Source organism: Mobula birostris, chromosome 4 (genome assembly GCF_030028105.1).
Source record: "Mobula birostris isolate sMobBir1 chromosome 4, sMobBir1.hap1, whole genome shotgun sequence".
Taxonomy (NCBI): Eukaryota; Metazoa; Chordata; class Chondrichthyes; order Myliobatiformes; family Myliobatidae; genus Mobula; species Mobula birostris.
The window spans coordinates 173,722,555-173,741,466 of NC_092373.1; the positions used below are offsets into that span (position 1 = coordinate 173,722,555).

General features: G+C 44.6%; 1 protein-coding gene across 5 annotated transcripts in view; it reads right to left on the reverse strand.

Moving 5' to 3' along the window:
* Positions 1-887: 887 nt before the first annotated feature.
* LOC140196760 (electrogenic sodium bicarbonate cotransporter 1-like) overlaps positions 888-18,912 on the reverse strand; it is a 220,145-nt gene continuing 202,120 nt past the window's right edge. For 3 of the 5 annotated variants that reach the window (XM_072256490.1, XM_072256492.1, XM_072256489.1), the window contains 2 exons: positions 12,098-12,177; positions 888-6,369 (listed from right to left, as the gene is read on the reverse strand). In XM_072256490.1, the coding sequence (XP_072112591.1) occupies positions 6,261-6,369; positions 12,098-12,177 (189 nt within the window). In that variant the 3' untranslated portion in view covers positions 888-6,260. Of the gene's footprint in view, positions 6,370-12,097; positions 12,178-16,124; positions 16,222-18,912 lie in introns of all 5 variants that reach the window. The other 2 variants (XM_072256494.1, XM_072256493.1) reach the window with 1 other exon arrangement.

Genomic DNA, 18,912 nt, shown 5'->3' on the forward strand with positions numbered 1-18,912 from the left:
GAGGAGGCCTGGAGTGTGTTATAGACCAGACCGGGAAAAACAAAACTTTCCCTCTGTAAAGAACTTTATTGGGTTTTATGATAACCCACTATGTTCATCATCACCTTTATTAATAGGAGGTTTTGAATTTAGATTTACTTATGTAACAGAACTTTACCCAAACTGTCAGATCCAATATTTTAATAACCAAGTATTCTAAAATCTTATCCATGGTTTTACTTGTTCTCATGTCCTGCAGGTTAGTCTTTAATCTGTGGAGATTCCAGGCCAACCCTGGATAATTTGCAGCTCTAATGAAGTGTGAAGGTTACCAAAATGAGCTGAGCAGCACAAATTCACAGAGTCCTCATCCCACTGCTTGAAAAGTACAGCACCAAAATACCCAACCTGGTCAACACTGTGTTTTATAGCATTCAAAGCAAATTGGCCCCTTGTTTCTTTGTTATTTCTCTGACAGAGCTACCCACAGTATTATTTTCATTGGTGGTATCTAGAGGAGACATTGCCTCAACAAGGTAACATCTATCATTCAAGATCCTCACCACCTGGGCCATGCCATCTTCTCACAGCTGCCATTGGGCATGAGGTCAATCCCAAACCACCAATTTCAAGAACTTCTCTTTTCCTTCAACCACTTGGTTCTTGAACCAAACAGCACAACCCTTTTTTAGTACAGTTTAGAAACATTGACATTTTGATCACTTTGCACTAAATGGACTTCGTTTTCTTTTCATGATGCCATGAACCCATGATGCTGCTGCAAGTAGGTTTTTCATTGCACAAGTACATGTATGCACAAGTGTAAAGGACAATAAACTCGACTTAAACTTCAAAACTCATTCACTCCTTCAACAGAGACAGACAAAGTGCCACAAAATTAGTGCATAAAATTGCTTTATTTATTTTCACATATACTTGATCTGAAAAAAATGCATAAAAACCTCCCTAATTTTTTTCTTATCCCACATCATTTGATAAAAAAAAATCATCATTGCTAGCACAGAAAGTTGTTTATATTAATCCAACATCTCATGATGTTGCCATTTTTACCTATTCGGCAAGCTACAGTTAAATGCAACATCTTTACACTTCTCCCACAAGGGCAATCACCGGCCCTGTGGAGATTATTAGTGACTTAAGTGGCTCAAGGTGCATATGAGAGATTACAAATGTACACAGTCTATCACAGAGGGAGGAATGGGCTGAGGTTATGACTGGGAGTAGCAAGGCAGAGTTCATATACTGCCCATCCTTCACTGGTTTATGGTCCCCCCTTCAACCTTCGCTCCCAGAATTTACAGTAATGAAAATATTAACACAAAGTAATGAATGTTTGGTATTTCAGTGAATGATTGAAGTGATTCAGTAGTCAAATGCATTTCAAGTATAATCACATTGGAAGACTTCGTGTGCAGTGATGGGTAGAAGAAAAACACACTATGTCACATCCCAGGAGTCCTGTTAACCCAGCCCTGTACTCAGAGACCTACACTGGCTCCTTGCCTGGAAACACTGCCTTTAAAATTCTCATCCTCTTCATGGGCTCGCGTTGTCATCTCTGTCCACTGGCCCACCCCTGCTCCCACTGACAACTCTGTCTTCACCTGCCAAGACCGTTGCTGAACCTCCGATCCTCCCTCCTCCTTTAATACCCAGCTCCCTGTCCTCCTCAGTCTTGTCCTGCCCACCGCTTGGTTTGCTTGTGTTAGCGGGCTGTAGGTAGAAGCTGTAGTTCCCTGCTGCTCCCTGTAAAGGCTGAAATTTCAACACTGCTATTTTAGGAATGGATTAAATGAAACACTTTTCTACAAAAGACTGCAATCATTTGCCAAGTAGACTTAAATGTCCTGGGTGTGTGCCTCACATTGCGTAAGGATGTGTAGACTTGGATTGAAATGTTCAACATTACAATTCTCCTACCAAATTTCTGCTAGTTAAACCTCATGTGGCTTTAATCCATGACCACTGTGTTAGAGTATCCAACAGCAGTCAGTTTCCTGATAGATATGAGAGGTTATAAATGTCTCTCTCTCCTCCTAGGAAACAGAGAGCCAGTAACCAGTGCCAACGTTGCCATGAGTTGACTGGTATAAAGTGTCATCTTCTAAAGTCATCTTTCAGATTTCACAGTACGCAGAGCATACCTACCACACATCAGGTGACTGCTGAGATGCAGAATGCTTCAGAATTTTCAGTACGGCTCGGGTTTATCTTACAATGAACTTGCAGGATTGCTCATTTGACCAAACTGAATATATATCAGGATTACATTAAACCTGCATTAGGTCTGCGGGACTGTTTTTCTGTGTTTCCCCACCCCTATTTTACAACCCTCCATACCATCTCCCCATTCTTTACTACTGCCTGTCTGTCAATCTCCCATCCCTTCCCACTTCCACATTTTCCAATCCATCACCAACCTAATTCCCCAATTTCCTGCTCCCCACTTCCATCGCTTCCACCCCCTCTATACAAATTAGCCAATGATGTGCTCTGAGTGCAACTGATCAAGGCTAGGTAAGATGCCCATCCCTCTTCCTGTATCTACATTGACAAACACGCACTCCTCGACACTCTGAAACCACTTCTCCGATGAAATCACATCAACAACTATTGGCCCTTTGACAACGCTTACCCTCTCTGGTATTGGGGGGATGTAACAAGTAGAATGTCATATAGTGAGCTCTGAGAAAACCATCCTCACTCCAGAGCCCACCTCACCCCTCACTGACATTGGTAATACCGAACAGGGCAAACGTCATTCACAACTCTGGTTATATGAATTATTGATGCAAACAAGCATTTGATTGGAAGAGAGAGAGAGAGAGAGAGAGAGAGAGAGAGACAGACAGACAGACAGATAAAGAAACGCAGGTGGGTATCTCAACTGCACATTCTTAAAGAGCTTCAGCAAGAAGCACAAGGAATAGAAGCAGTAGGTCCTTCAGCTCTTCCAACCTGTTATGACATTCAATATGATTGTTGCAGATTCTGTGGATCAAGCCCACCTTCCTCCACCAGCCACCCTATGTCCCTGATTCCAGGTCTCCAAAACCTGACCAATAGCATTGGGCAACCAATCAGCCAAGCTTGTATATTCTCAGTGACTGAGTCTCTACAGTTCTCAAGGGAAGAGAAATTCTAGTATTCACAGCCCCCCAAGTGAAGAAATCCCTCATCTGTATTAGTTGGCTGGCCCCTTATAATGAGAGAATTTCTCCAGCTCCAGGCTCCACAGCCTGAGGTAACTGTCTTATACAGTGAGATTACCCCTCAGCCAGGGAATACCTTTCATCTCCACATAGGAAGATCCCAAGTCCCAGAGTATCTCTCTGCATTAGCCCAAACATCTCCAAGTATTCTGAACACAGTCAGTTCAATCTTCTAACATAACGGATAGTACATCCTTTCATGCACTGTATAGGAGAAGCTGAAACAATTCAAGATCACCAAAGGTTTTAAAGGAATAAAGAGGTTAACAGGGCTGATAGAGAGTATCTACTAGTGGTGGGGCAGAACCTTAAACTCAGCAGCCATTCAAGGATAATATCAGGAATGTCTTCCTCATACGAAGGTCAGTCTGGGGCCCTCCTGCCCAGAGAGTAACCAAGACTAGGGTCAAATGGATTTTTTTGAAACTGAGGGCGACTTTTGCTGGATGAGGGAATGAGCATTAAGGAACCAAGGCAGGGAGATGGAATTTGAGATGGGATCAAGCAGAGTTTAATTTTATCATGGACCAGGTTTGCATTTTGAGAATGTGACTACATAGATAAGGATAACTGGTAGATAAGGTGTACTGGAATTAGCAGGCCTTCTAGAATGTTCCGAGAAGGAGGGTGGCCAACAAGTTTCATCCACAAGGAATTGAGGGGAAAGCATTGTTGTGTTGAGGAATATTTGTCAGATATAAAGCAGAGTGGGGATAAATAGATCTTTCTTAGTTTGGAACCATAGGGACCAGTGCTTGAACCTCACTTACTCACAATCTCTTTCAATAAATTGACTGAGGGGACCCAATGTCAAATCTCCACATTTGCCAATGCTACAAATTTAGGTGGGACTATGAATAAGGAGAAGGGTGTAAAGAGGCACCCAGGGAATATGGACAAGTGAATGAGTGGGAAAGAACATGGCAGATGGAATGTAGTGTGGAAAATGGTATAAAAGAGAAAAGCAGAACATTTTTTAAACAATACATTGTTTTGAATTTGAAAGTGACCTGAATATTCAAGTACACAAGTCACTGAGATCTGATATGTGATTAGGGTGGCAAATAGTATATTAGTCTTTATTATGATAGGATATGAGAGGAATAAAGATATCTTACCCAAGTATATTGAGCCTTGATGAGACTGCATCTAAAGCATTGTGTACAGTTTTAAATCCCTTATATAAAGGAGGAAATAAATGCCATAGGAGGTATACAGAAATAATTCACGAGGATTGCCACTCATTGCCAGTCTATGACTTTACCATATCAGGAGAGACTGAGTGGAATTCTCGAGAGCCCAGAAGAATCAGAGATCTTATTAAAACTTACAAAATTCTTAAGGGCTGGACAGGGAGAATGCTATTCCTGGCTGAGGTGTCTGGGACATAAGGAGTCACAGAACAAGGGGTCGGCCATTTACGACTGAGAAGGAAGTTCTTCACTCAGTGGGTGACGAGCCTTTGGAATACATCACCTTGAGGTGTTGTGAAGGCTCAGTCACTCAGTTCATTTAACACAGAAATCAGTAGATTTCTGGATGTTAAGGGAATCAGGGAGATGGTACAGGGATATAGCAGTACAGAAATCATCCATGATTTTGATAAAACGAAGAACAAACTTGAAAGGTCAAATGGCTGCCATCTGCTCCTGTTATGTTTGTATGTGTGGATGAATGGTCTTCAGTTGCCACTTCCCTGGACTGAACCTCAGCTTGGTTGTGCCTAATGTAGACGTTACACTGAAGACAGTTGTAGTTCATTTCTGAACCTGCTTTGTGGATCCAACAGAAAGGTCGGAAGAACAGTACCCGACCCACACTTGGGGAGGACACCACCTCGGAACTCAGCGTAACCTTCTCTGTGGCCATTCCAACAGCACAGGCGGGCAGCACAATCCAACAATAAAGGGGATATCTGCCTTCTGTGCTCAAGCCAAGATTTATGAATTGAAATAGTTCCTCTGTACCAAGGGGCAATATTCTAATCCAACGTGACCATCACAAAACTACTGAGATTAACGGAGAGTGACAGAAGACGGGTTAAAATCAGCGCCTCGCCCAGTCCTGCAGGCTAAATTAGCACTGTGCTGAAGTTGTCCTCCGCTCAATCCCAGAAGCAAGTGGGCCGTCCACCAGCAAGTATGCATGAGCACAGAGCACGTGGGGTATTGAAGCAAAGGGCTTGCATCTTGGTCCCCGAGTTAATTAAAATCATTATTCTATTTTTACATGTGGGAGAATAAGGCTAAGCACTGTACAAAAAAAGTGTCGTTTAAAAATAATTATTTAAATTACTGCTTGGTCACAAATAAAGTAATAGTTTTAATCTCTCGCAATGCTTTAAAAAGGGCTTCAAAGATGTGTTCAAGAGTGTTAATGATCTAGTGACCCCAGTTTTAACTTTTCAGATTGAGATTAATAATCACAGCGGTATACAATAATAATCATTTGTACAGAATTTCTGTCACTCTAGAAATGAGAGGTAGAGCTTTGTCTGACTACAGACTGTGTCTGCCGCTAGATAATAATATATCCCACCTGATAATTACTGGATCAAATGATAAAAGGAGTTCAATATAAGATGTCAGGTGTGAAGAGACTATGATGTATCTGTAATTAGTTTATCCAGCAAGCAGGGCAAAAGTGTCATTGGAAAAATAACCTTTGCATAGTCAGCAATTCCCCGCTAGTCCTTCATTTTGGCTCTTAATAAGGTCATAAGGAATAACTGAGCTAGACTGGTCTGCAATGGCAGAATAGTTAAAAGAGGAGAGGAGCATCTTGCTGCTGTAGCGTACCAAACTGGCCTCTCCTCAATTCCCCACCTGCCTCTTACATTCTTCAAGAAGGACGTTAGTCCTGGAAGGGTGTGGAGGGCTCCTTGAAAGAGTTCGTGGGGTGGGGTAGGTTGCGTAGATGGAGAGCAAAAGAAAGGTGCCTCGTGCCTTCCCCAGCTTTCTGACCAGACTACAATTCCCAAACACAAGGTGAGTCTGTCTCGCAGCGTTGGCGGATGAGAGTGTGTGCGGACTGCACTGGGTCGCTGGCTCAGAGCGCTGTTTCTGTTCCCTTGCTTCTCCATAAGGAACCTGGTTCGTAGTCGGGCTCAAGTTCGATTCTTATCTGAGGCACAGTTCTCAATGGAGTGGTTGGAGGGCTGCAAAACAGATGGAACAAGCTTTAATGAGTGGGTAATTAAAGATCAACAAACCCCTCTCCACCACAGCAGTGCTCTGTAATGAAGCCCCACCACAGCACTGGTTTGGAATTGGAGCTAAACAGGACAGGTAGAGGCCACTCAGAGAAACATACAATGCTGCAGCAGCTGTGGACCTTTTGGCTCTTCGAGCCTAGCCCAGGACCTGAAACAATCCTGGCTAAACCTGACCGCAGTTACGAAGCACTAGGTCAGTGGCTCATATGCAAGGTTTTAATCTGAATCACTGACTATCCCTCTCTCCCCACAGATGCTGCTCGACCCACCGCGTTCCTCCAGAAAACCGTGGCTTGCTCCCAGTTCCAGCTTCTGCAGTCCCTTGGGTGATCCCAAAACTCGGCCTGGTGAACCTTTGCGGCACTCACTCTATAGTAAGTAGACCCTTCCTTCCTAAGATGTGGAGACCAAAACTGCACATAATACCCCGTAGTCTTACCAATCTCCTAGTCAACTTTATCATAGGCATAAAGGGAGGATGTCCTGAAGGGAGCATTTAAGGAGTTAGGTAGAAAATGGAAAAGTGGGACTTCCAGAGTAGTAATCTCTGGGTTGCTGCCTGTGCCACATATCAGTGAAGGTAAGAATAGGATGGTTTGGCAGATGAATGCGTGGCTGAGGAACTGGTGCAGGGGGCAGGGCTTCAGATTTTTGGATTACTGGGATTTTTTTTTTTATATAGATGCACCGTAGAAAGCATTCTTCTAGGGTGCATCACAACCTGGTACGGAAGTTGTCCTGTCCAAGATCGAAAGAAGCTGCAGAAGATCGTGAACATGGCGCAGCACATCACACAAACCAATCTTCCGTCCTTGGACTCACTTTACACCGCACGCTGTCAGAGCAGTGCTGCCAGGATAATCAAGGACACGACCCACATAGCCAACACACTTTTCGTCCCTCTTCCCTTCGGGAGAAGGCTCAGGAGCTTGAGGACTCATACAGCCAGATTTGGGAACAGCTTCTTTCCAACTGTGATAAGACTGCTGAACGGATCCTGACCCGGATCTGGGCCGTACCCTCCAAATATCCGGACCTGCCTCTCGGTTTTTTTTGCACTACCTTACTTTCCATTTTTCTATTTTCTATTTATGATTTATAATTTAATTTTTAAATATTTACTATATTTACTAATTTTTACTATTTTAAATATTTAATATTTGTAATCCAGGGAGCAGGAAGTGCAGAATCAAATATCGCTATGATGATTGTACGGTCCGGTACCAATTGTTTGGCGACAATAAAGTATCTCTTCTGGGGAAGGTATGACCTGTACAAAAGGGATGGGTTACACCTGTGGGCAGGTTTGTAAGAGCTTTTGGGGAGGGTTTAAACTAATTTGGCAAGGGGGATAGAAAACTGAGTGACAGGGCTGAGGATGGGCGGTTGGTATACAAGCAGATGCAGAGTGTAGTGAGGCTGTCAGGAAGGACAGGCAGATGACGGGGTAAAATTGCAGTCAGTGGGATGAGTTGCACAGTAGCATGGGGACAGAATCAAAAAGGATGATGAATACAAGACTGCAGGTGATATATTGAATGTACACAGTGCACGGAATAAGGTAGATGAACTTGCTGGAGAGGTATTAATGGAGAGTCAAGGAAATGGCTGATAAACTAAATAAGTATTTTGCATTGGTCTTCACTGCGGAAGACACCATCAAAATGCTGGAGGTTCAAGAGTGTCAGGGGGCAGAAGTGAGTGCGGATACTATAATTAGGGAGAAGGTGCTTAGGAAGCTCAAAGGTCTGAAGATAGACAAATCACTTGGACCAGATGAACTACATCCCAGGGTTCTGAAAGAGGTGCCTGAAGAGATCATGGGGTCATTAGTAATGATCTTTCAAGAATCACTAGATTCTGGCATGGTTCTGGAGGACTGGAAAATAGCAAATGTCACTTGGAGAAGGGAGGAAGCAGAAGAAAGGAAATTATAGGCCAGTTAGCCTGACCTCAGTGGTTGGGAAGATGTTGAAGTCAATTGTTACGGATGAGGTAGCAGGGTACTTGGAGGCACATAAAATAGGCCAAAATCAACAAGGTTTCCTTAAGGGGAAATCTTACCTGACAAATCTATTGGAATACTTTGAGGAAATAACAAATAGGATAGACAAAGGAGACTGGTAAATGTTGTGTACTTGGATTTTCAGTAGGTCTTTGACAAGGTGCTGCACATGAGGCTGCTTAACAAGATAAGAGCCCATGGTAGTACAGGAAAGATACTAGAAAGGACAGAGCATTGACTGACTGGCTGGAGGCAAGGGTGGGAATAAAGGGAGCCTTTTCTGTTTGGCTGCCAGTGACGAGTGGTGCTCCTCAGGGGTCTGTGCTGGGATTGATTCTTTTTACGTTATAGGTCAATGACTTGGGTGATGGAATTGATGGCTTTGTTGCAAAGTTTGCGGACGATATGAAGATAGGTGGAGGGGTAGGTAGTGCTGAGGAAGCAGGGAGTTTGAAGAAGGACAAACAGACTAGGAGAATGGGCAAAGGAGTGGAAGATAGAACACATTGAAGGGAATTGCATGGCTATGCACTTCGGTAAAAGGAATAGAAGTGTAGACTACTTTCTAAACAGGGTGCAAAGAGTCTTGGGAGTAAGGGCTAGATGAGTTAGGTCTTTTCTTTTTGGAGCAAAGGAGAATAAGAGGTGACTAGATAGAAGTGTATAGATAGAGTGGACAGCCAGTGCCTTTTTCCTAGGGCAGCAATGACTTAGCTCACCCAACCTTTACTCAAAAAACATGGTCTCTAATCTAGAGAGCATCCTAGTAGATTTTCTCCACACCCTCTCTAAGGCCTTCCTCATTTCTTCCCCCTGCAACATTAGCTCACATGATCCCTCTCCACAGATGCTATCTGATTTTCTGGGTGTTTCGACGAAATGCTGTTCTCTGCACTTAACACTTCTAACCAGAAGATCACAATCTGTTTGGATTGGTAATAACTTCTCCTCCTTGCCGATGATCAACGCTGGCGCACCTCAGGAATGTGTGCTTAGCTCACTGCTCTACTCTCTCATCTATCCATGACTGTGCGGCTTGGCATAGCTCAAATGCCATCAGTAAATTTGCTGATGATACAACCATTGTTGGCAGAATCTCAGATGGGGATGAGAGGGCGTACAGGAGTGAGATATGCCAACTAGTGGAGTGGTGTCGCAGCAACAACCATGCACTCAACATGAGTAAGACGAAAGAGCTGATTGTGGACTTCAGGAAGGGTCGGCTGAGGGAACATGAACCAATCCTCATAGAGGGATCAGAAGTGGAGAGAGTGAGTAATTTCAGGTTCCTGGGTGTCAACATCTCTGAGGATCCCAACATATTGATGCAGCTACAAAGAAGGCAAGCAGCGGCTATACTTCATTAGGAGTTTGAGGAGATTTGGTTTGTCACCTAAAACCCTCAAAAATTTCTACAGATGTATATTTCTCACCCTTATGGGTGGTGTGCATGTGTATTTTCCCATCAAACTAGGGTCCTCTGCCAGAGGTCTGGGAGCTTGAGGGTTTGGTGCAGTATTCTAGCTGTTCCTAGTAGTGCGCTCTTCTGCATAGAGATCTCAGATGTTGTTCCCGGGAATTGTTGGAGCCACTCTCCCAGTCCAACTGTCACACTCCAGGTGTTCCTATCACCACAGGGATTACTCTGGCTTTAACCTCCCACATCCTTTCTATCTGCTCTTTCAAGCCCCGGTATTTCTCCAGCATCTCGTATTCTTTCTTCCTGATGTTACTGTCATTCGGGATTGCCACAGCTATTGTTTTCTTCTGTTCCTTGTCCAGTATTACAATGTCTGGCTGGTTGGCCAGTACCTGCTTATCAGTCTGTATTTGGTCTGAATCCCACAGGATCTTAGCTCTGTCGTTCTCTGCTGCCTTCTCGAGTGTTTCCCATTTGGATTTGGGATTGTCCAATCCATACTCAGCACAGATGTTCCTGTACACAATTCCTGCAACTTGGTTATGCCATTCAGTGTATGCTGTCTCTGTCTGCATCTTGCACCCTGCTACTATGTGCTGGATGGTTTCAGTAGATTCCTTGCACAGTCTGCATCTTGGGTCTTGTCTGGTGTGATAGACCCCTGCTTCTGTTGCTCTTGTGCTCAGCGTCTGTTCCTGTGCAGCCATGAGCAGTGCCCTCTGTGCTGTCCCTCAGCCCTGCCATTTCCAGCCATCGGTAGGACTTTCTGATGTCAGCCACCTCTGATATCTGGTGATTGTACATCCCGTGCAGTGGCTTGTCCTGCCATGGCCTCTGCTCCTCTGGCTCTGCTTCACCCACTTCCACTTCCACGTCCCCTGCCTGCTGCCTGAGGTATTCTCCTAGCAGGTCGTCACTAGGGGCTACCTTCCTGACATACTCATGGATATATCACTTTTCTTCCAGGACCATGGCCTTGACACTTCCAAGTCCCTGTCCTTCTTTATTCCGACAAGTGTACAGTCACTCAGCGTTGGACTTTGGATGGAATCCTCCATGTATTGTTAGTAGTTTCCGGGTATCAATGTCAGCGGTTTCCAGTTCATTCCTTAGCCAGCACACTATTGCGGCTGGGTATCTGAGGACGGGTAGGGTGAATGTGTTGATGGCTCTGATCTTGTCCTTCCCATTCAGCTGGCTTTTTAGGACCTGTCTCACTCTTTGGAGGAACTTGGATGTTGCAGCCTTCCTTGTGTCCTCATCGTGGCTTCCATGCACCCACAGGATCTCCAGGTATTTGTAGCTTCCTGTACCTCTGGTATGTGGTCTTCAGGTAACTTGGCTCCTTCAGTCTGGATGAGTTTGCCTCTTTTCACTACCATCCAGCTGCACTTTTCCAGTACAAAAGACATCCCGATGTCTCGGCTGTACACCTTTGTCAGGTGGATAAGTGAGCCAATGTCTCTTTCATTTCTGGCAGACAGCTTGATGTCATCAATTACAGGAGGTCACTGATGATCACTCCACTCTTGAACCTGTACCCATATCCACTCTTTGAGATGAACTGGCTGAGTTTCCCTTCCTTTCTTATAACAGGATGACCAAAACCATACACTGCATTCCAACTGGAGTCTCACTGATGCCTTTTACAGCTCCATTTCCACTTCAGGTTTCCAGTATCTGCAGAACTCTTTCTGATTGAACCCTGGTCGCAGGTGCAGCAAGGCTGACGTTCTGTCAGTGCAGTCCCAGTTTTATGTCAATATGTTGAGTTGTGTTGTTGGACACTCAGTGCCTTTATCTGTCCATGGGACATGGACTTCATGGGCAATTAGGATCAATCACATTAGTTCCCCTGGTTACAGGTTGGTAAGACTAGGGAAGGAAGAACATTGGACGAGTTTTTGCTAGAATCCACTAGTTTAGCTGTGACGATAACTGACACAAGGTCTTCCTGTTCCAGATTAATTGAATTGACATGCCAAAATTCAATTTGAACTCATGTTTCTTTATCAAAGCTCCAAATTCTTGGTCCACTTGTTTAAAACACTGTAAGATTTTTTTCCTCTTCTAGTTGCCCAGAGAATGCAAGCAAGCTTGAACAATGGAAGAGTACAATCAAACCTGTTTGAAACACATTGTAGCTATGCTCGAAACTTTGCTAGAACTTTTTGCATAAACACAAAACTGTGATGGTGTCATTACTGCAGGAGTGTACCCGAGTACTGACAGTGAGACTGGCTTACCTTGGTATAGAGATTGACTGGAAGAAAGGGATTGGATCAGCACGAAGTGTGTCGTTCAAGGAATGTCGGTGGCTTTTCTCCTGGATTGAAAAGGGGCACAATTTGTTACTTCATCAGTCTAAAACTAAATTTACACGGCAACCATTCCACACAGGACACTGACACAAAGGAATAGACCTTCCTGCTATTGGAAATGGTGAACAGCTGTACTGTGCTCCACACTTTCTGAATTATGCCAAGGCCTTGGAGAAATATGGAAGGGATGTACCAGAACCGTCTCAGGGATACAGGGACGAGGTGTTGGTGGTGGTTGGGACTGTTCTCCACAGCAGAGAGGACGTTAAGGAGATATGGAGATGTGGGGAGGGAATCTCATTGAAACTTACTGCATGTTGAAAGGCCGGGATTGAATGTATGTGGATAGGATGGTTCCATTAGAAGGAGAGTCTGGGACCTGAAGGCACAGCTTCAGAATAAAAGGACATCCCTCTAAAACTGAGGAGAAGGAATTTCTTCAGGCAGAGGGTGGTGAGCCTGCTGAATTTGTTGCCTTGGAGGGTTATGGTGGCTACGTCAATGGGTGTATTTAAGGCAGAAATTGATAGGTTCTTAATTTATAAGGGAGTTTAATGTTAAGGAGAAAAGGTGGGAGATTGGGGTTGGAAATAAATCAGCCATGACTGAAGTTCAAAGCGGATTTGAACGGCTGGAGGGCCTAATTCCACTCCTGTATCTTGTGTTCAAAATGATGTGGAGTTTTCCATTGGGTAAATCAGAACCAGTGACAAGGACATGGATTTGATACAACCATTAAAGGAACCAGAGTGTGGGGAGAGGGAAATATTTGTATGGGTCTCTGTGGAAATGTCATGAACTGGATAGCAGTGGGTGGAAAGGCCTCCTGTGCACACTACGATTAGCAGTGGGTGGAAAGGCCTCCTGTGCACACTACGATTACCAGACGTGATTGTTCTATCTCAGTTCTTCTTTGTGTTGTCTCTATGGCCCCTTAATATACCCAAAAGCAGGAAAATCTCCCTCAGTGGATGCAAGAAGCTGGAACCATTACCCACTCATCCTGTGCCACAGGGTTTCAGGCTTAGCACAGACTTACTGCAAGTTCAAAACCAACCCACAAATACACTGTTCATGGTCAAAAGGTCTCAGCTTCATGTCCACCAAGATTTCCTTCAGTGTTCACTTCTGGATGGTGAGCAATCCACATCTGGGCAGTAGACTGCCCACATTCCTAGAAGAAGTCAGGCCATATGTGGTCCAAAGAGTCTCCAGACAACCAAGTGGTGGGAATGTACCCTCCAATTCAGATCCAGGTGGGAAACCCGGGATATCCAATTAATCTCATCTGCCAGGGACTGTTATCCAGACCAGTTACTGCTACAGTGAATGGAGAGTGACTGGTTGACTAACACCAATGGCAAGGGAAAGTGAGTGGGAGTTATCACTCACCAGTGGTCCAACAAATTTGTTCCCAGGGTGGTGGCATATTTTGGAAGGTGCTGAGCTCCTGAGACAAGTTGTGTGGGCATCATTACCATGAACAGTGATTCGAAGTGACAATTAGTACCCAGCACTTCCAATGTGCATGATTTGGAACAGATTGCCTACCTGTATGACCTTTCACCTCCTGCCATAGAGGCACTGCAGGCCGAGTTTGGAAAACCATGTGCTGATCACGTGTGAGTAGCTGTGTACTGTCATGCCTAACTGTAACCCCACTCCCACCCCATCCCATAATAACCTGAATGCAACTAGGCTGGGAAACATAGACTGAAGTGGGATGGGAATGGAGTTTGAACTACTGTTGAGCAGAAGCTGGTGAGGATGGTATTGAGAGACAGCAAAAATAACTCGCATTAATTTCATTCTACTTTCAAAACTCTGCCTATTTACTGCCACGGATGTGAAACTCTGACCAAAGGAAGGAGGTTGACCCCCCTCAGATCACTGCCCGGAACCCAGAGAGAAAAGGCCAGGGGGTCTGTACTGGAAGGGAGTAGGAAGTTGACTCCCTCAGCTTATCACTGCCCGGAACCCAGAGAGAAAAGGCCAGGGGGTCTGTACTGGAAGGGAGTATAGCACAGAGCCTATGGATCTATGATCAGCGGGCAAGGGTATGTTTCACCTCCATCACCAGATGGGGGCGTAGCATTCGATGCCCACTCCAATCACGAAAGATGATCATCTCAGCTAGATCATGGGACCTTCACATCTACCTGTGGTCCAGTCACCAAGCATTTCCAAGTGACTGACACCCAATAAAAAACTGAGCACCGAATAAAAAAAACTGGACAAATGTGGACAAGGCTACTGACTGCCCAACATCTTCATGGAGGTAGTTCTCAATTGCACAAGGTCAGACCCCTACCTGGGATCTGAGGAACACAGTGAAAGTCACCCCCCAACAACCCTGTTCTAACTGACCTTCAACCCCACAAAGGACAAGGACCTAGAAATTAAACTTTTGGTGCACATCTACTTTATTAGAGGCAGTACTGGGAGGAGAGAGAGGTCCAGTGTTAACATCTATTGTCAATTTTATGAGTAGCAAGTCATCAGAATGGCCTCTTAAGAGACAGGATGCTTCAGAAATATCAAAGGACAAGAGGAACATGGGAATCCATCAACCTTGTCTAGGACAAGGGGTAGTACTGTAGTGTAGCGGTTAACATAATGCTATTATTTTATCAGTGTGGAATAGACCCTTCTGACTCTTCAAGCCACACCTCCCATCAAACCCCCCACCCCCCCAATTTAACCCAGATTTAACCACGGGACAATTCACAATGACCAATTAACCTACTAACTGGTACGTCTTTGGACTGGGGGTAGAAACTGGAGCACCCAGAGGAAACCCATACATTGCATGAGGAGGACATACCGGTTCCATACAGACGACATCGGAACTGAACTCTGACCCCCTAAGCTGTAACAGCATCGCACTAACTGCTCCACTACCGTAGCGCCAGCGACCTGCGTTCAATTCCACTGCTGACTGTAAGGAGTTTGCACGTTCTCCCCATGACTGCCCGGGTTCCCTCCGAGTGCTCTGGTTTCCTCTCAGTCCAAAGACGTTTGGGCTGTTAGGTTAATTACCCACATGGGTGTAGTTGGGCAGCGTGTGCTCATTGGGCCAGAAGGGCCTGTTACCCTGCTGTACCCCCAAACAAATAAAAATAAATAACAAAATCTTGGAAATATATCACTGTCTCTCATTGTCAGAGGGTCCATATCCTGCAACGTCTCTCTGTGGGACTACCTCCACCCCAAGGGCTGCACTGTTTACTGGGGCAATAAATGGTGGTCCAGATCCAGGAGGGGCTTTGCCTCAGGAAAGAGAGGGGTAGGGACAGGGCGGAGTATGCCGTCTCTTACACGCACATGGTTTGCCTTTACTCCTACTGCGTGCAGTGGTCACATACTGAAGGGCAAATTTTCAGAATGATTTTGCAAAGCAGAAATCCATACCATGCAGTACGAAGGGCAGGTTGTAGTGGAACAGTGACTGCTTTCAAAGGACAGGGTGTAAGCACAACCTCCCAATCACATTCTCTGTGCTGATTAAGAGAAAGAGCGTGCGGATAAAGCAAAGGAATTCACTGACCTGAAACACAAAGGAAACGACAGCAAAAGGGAGACAAAAGACAGAGGGTTAACATTTGGTTATGGCTTCCAGTGAAGCACAGTTAGCTGATGATTGTTGGCCACAGAGCTTTAACAGCACAGTTCATGTGAGGTCCAGGAGGGTGGCAAGAAAAACAGAGAGAGAGAGAGACAGAGAGGCAGAGAGAGAGAGAGAGAGACAGAGAGGCAGAAAGAGAGAGAGAGATGGAGACAGAGAGAAAAAGAGAGGGAGACAGAGAGATGGAGGTGGGAAATGGTAGAAATGGGGAATAAGTAAAAGAGTTGGTGGTATTGGACATTGTGAGATGTGGGTGAGAGCAAAAAGTGTGAGTGAAATGATCCCATTGACAGAATGGAATTGTGGCAGTCACAAGGTTTTACTCACTCTCAGAAGATTTTTTACTGCCTAGGAAGGGTTCTTGTTCCATCATGTCCATTGAAATTTTAATTGCAGGAACTTTTTCTGAGTATGGGTAATCAGACTGTGAAGGAAATGTTTACAATGCTTAAAAACAGCACATCACAAATTGGACCTCAAAACTCATGAATGAGAATGACCATACCAGCTGCTGAGGATGGGTGAGGGTTTTGTGTGTGTGTGCTGGTAATGGGTACCAACTCTTAAATAAAAGATCTGAGTGGACTTTGTTATGGCATTAATTGCTTGTTGTAGATGTTGTTGTCTTTCAGTGGCTGTTAGGGCTGTAACCTGAATACTCAACAATGCAGAGGATCATCAGTCACCTGGTTAACTGACTGAAAACAAAGGGCTTACATCAATGCCACTGCACTGGTAAAGGAGGGACTGCCACCCTGTAATTCCACTCTTTCACGGGTGTTTCTGCAGCATGAACAGAATGGGTCCAAAAGGTACGTTGTTAGATTTAGTTCAGAGATCCCGCTGGATCTGGAGGGTGTCTCACAGACACACACAAACTCACAGAAGTACACAAACACACACTAGTATACAAGCACTCATAGAAGCACACTCTCAAACACACACACACTCTTTACACACTCACAGAAGCACTATACACAAATACGACACACATGTACACACTTACAGAAGCATGCACATGGACACACCCACAGCACACACATACTGTCATGGAAGTGTGCTCTCATTCACTCTCCCACACAGTCTTTCATACACACAGACACACGAGAAACACTCTTTCACAAGCACACTCACTCTCTCCTACACATGCACAACACGCACAAACACACTCACTCACAGATGCCTAAAAGGACAAGTGGAGAAATTTACAGGTACTGGCAGGAAGAGGCATGACATAGAGGACATGGGGGGCACCGGGGCAGTTACATTGCATTGAGGGTTACACAGATAATTCATGACATGTGGCAGCATCAAAGTCCATCTGGTCAAAGGACAAAGTTTCCCATGGGACATATTCACAAAGGAGCAGAAACATGATTCAGTACTGAAAAACATTTCAGAAGGTATGTTAAACAAGACAACAGCAATGCACAAAACACAAAAAAAGCTACTCCCAGCCAATAAGAAATGTAAATAATGAACTCTGTCAAGTACTATCATAAACATTTTGATGGGTGCAACAGGATTTGGGCTTGGCTTGCCTTGCTGGGATCCAACCTGGAGAAACACCATGCGAGTTAAGCCATCCTGAGTACATCCATTGCTGGCTGCTTAACCTCACTCCACATGATGTTTTGATATTGCAGCCTTGATCCTACGAGTCTGTGGTGGCCAGTGCTATCATGTTTGCTGTTGTGTGCTGGGGCAGTAGGCTGAGGGTAGCAGACACCAACAGAATCAACAAACTCATTCGTAAGGCCAGTGATGTTGTGGGGATGGAACTGGAATCTCTGACGGTGGTGTCTGCAAAGGGGATGCTGTCTAAGTTGCATGCCATCTTGGACAATGTCTCCCATCCACTACTGGTTGGGCACAGGAGTACATTCAACCAGAGACTCATTCCACAGAGATGCAACACAGAGTGTCATAGGAAGTCATTCCTGCCTGTGGCCATCAAACTTTACAACTCCTCCCTTGGAGGGTCAGACACCCTGAGCCAATAGGCTGGTCCTGGACTTATTTCCTGGCATAACTTACATATTACTATTTAACTATTTATGGTTTTATTACTATTTATTATTTATGGTGCAACTGTAACGAAAACCAATTTCCCCTGGGATCAATAAAGTATGACTATGACTATTACCAATGATAACAATCAGACCATTACTGAGAGGAAGGAGGTACAGAAGCCTGAAGACACATAGAGTTTCTTCCCTCTGCCATATGATTTCTAAATGGATATTGAACCCATGAACACCACCTCACTATTTTTTTTACATTTCTGTTTTTGCACTACTTACCTTAATTTAACTATTTAATATTTATTACATATACTTACAGTAATTCAGTTTTTTCTATATTTATCATGTATTGCATTGTACTGCTGCCACAAAGTTAACAATTTTGATGACATGCCAGTGATAATAAACCTGATTCTGATTCACCAATGGTCAACAGTCTTCAACGCATCACCTCAAGGTGATTGTCTTGGCCTCAGGCTGGGAGAAAGCCAAGCCAAAGAGAGAGAATGTACAGTAAAGGAGAGACTGAGATGACCTGGGCCAGCATTAAGCTTTTTCCCCAACAACAGAGCCTCAGCAAGAGCCAACAGAGCTCCTAACCTTGGCCTGAAGTTTATTCGTACTTAAGTAACCTTTTGGCCACTCATCAGAGATATCCAAGAGTCAAACAGTAAAGTCTTGCTGGTTGCAAGACAACTGGTAAATGAACTACTTGCTTTCCACAACCAAAGCATCCAATCAGGAAGTCAACTGACTGCTTGCTTTCTGATTGATGAGGAGAAAGCGGGTAACAGGAAGGACGAGCATGTCAAAGACCTACGGCAAGATGGCAGTCAGCGATGATCTAATGAAATCTCCAGGAACATGTAGCCTAGAACTGGCAACACACACAAAATGCTGGTGGAACGCAGCAGGCCAGGCAGCATCTATAGGAAGAAGTACAGTTGACGTTTCAGGCCGAGACGTCGACTATACCTCTTTGGATAGATGCTGCATTCCACCAGCATCTTGTGTGTGTTGCTTGAATTTCCAGCATCTGCACATTCTCTCATGTTAGCCTAGAACTGGCAAGCCTAACTCTCCAAATTGTG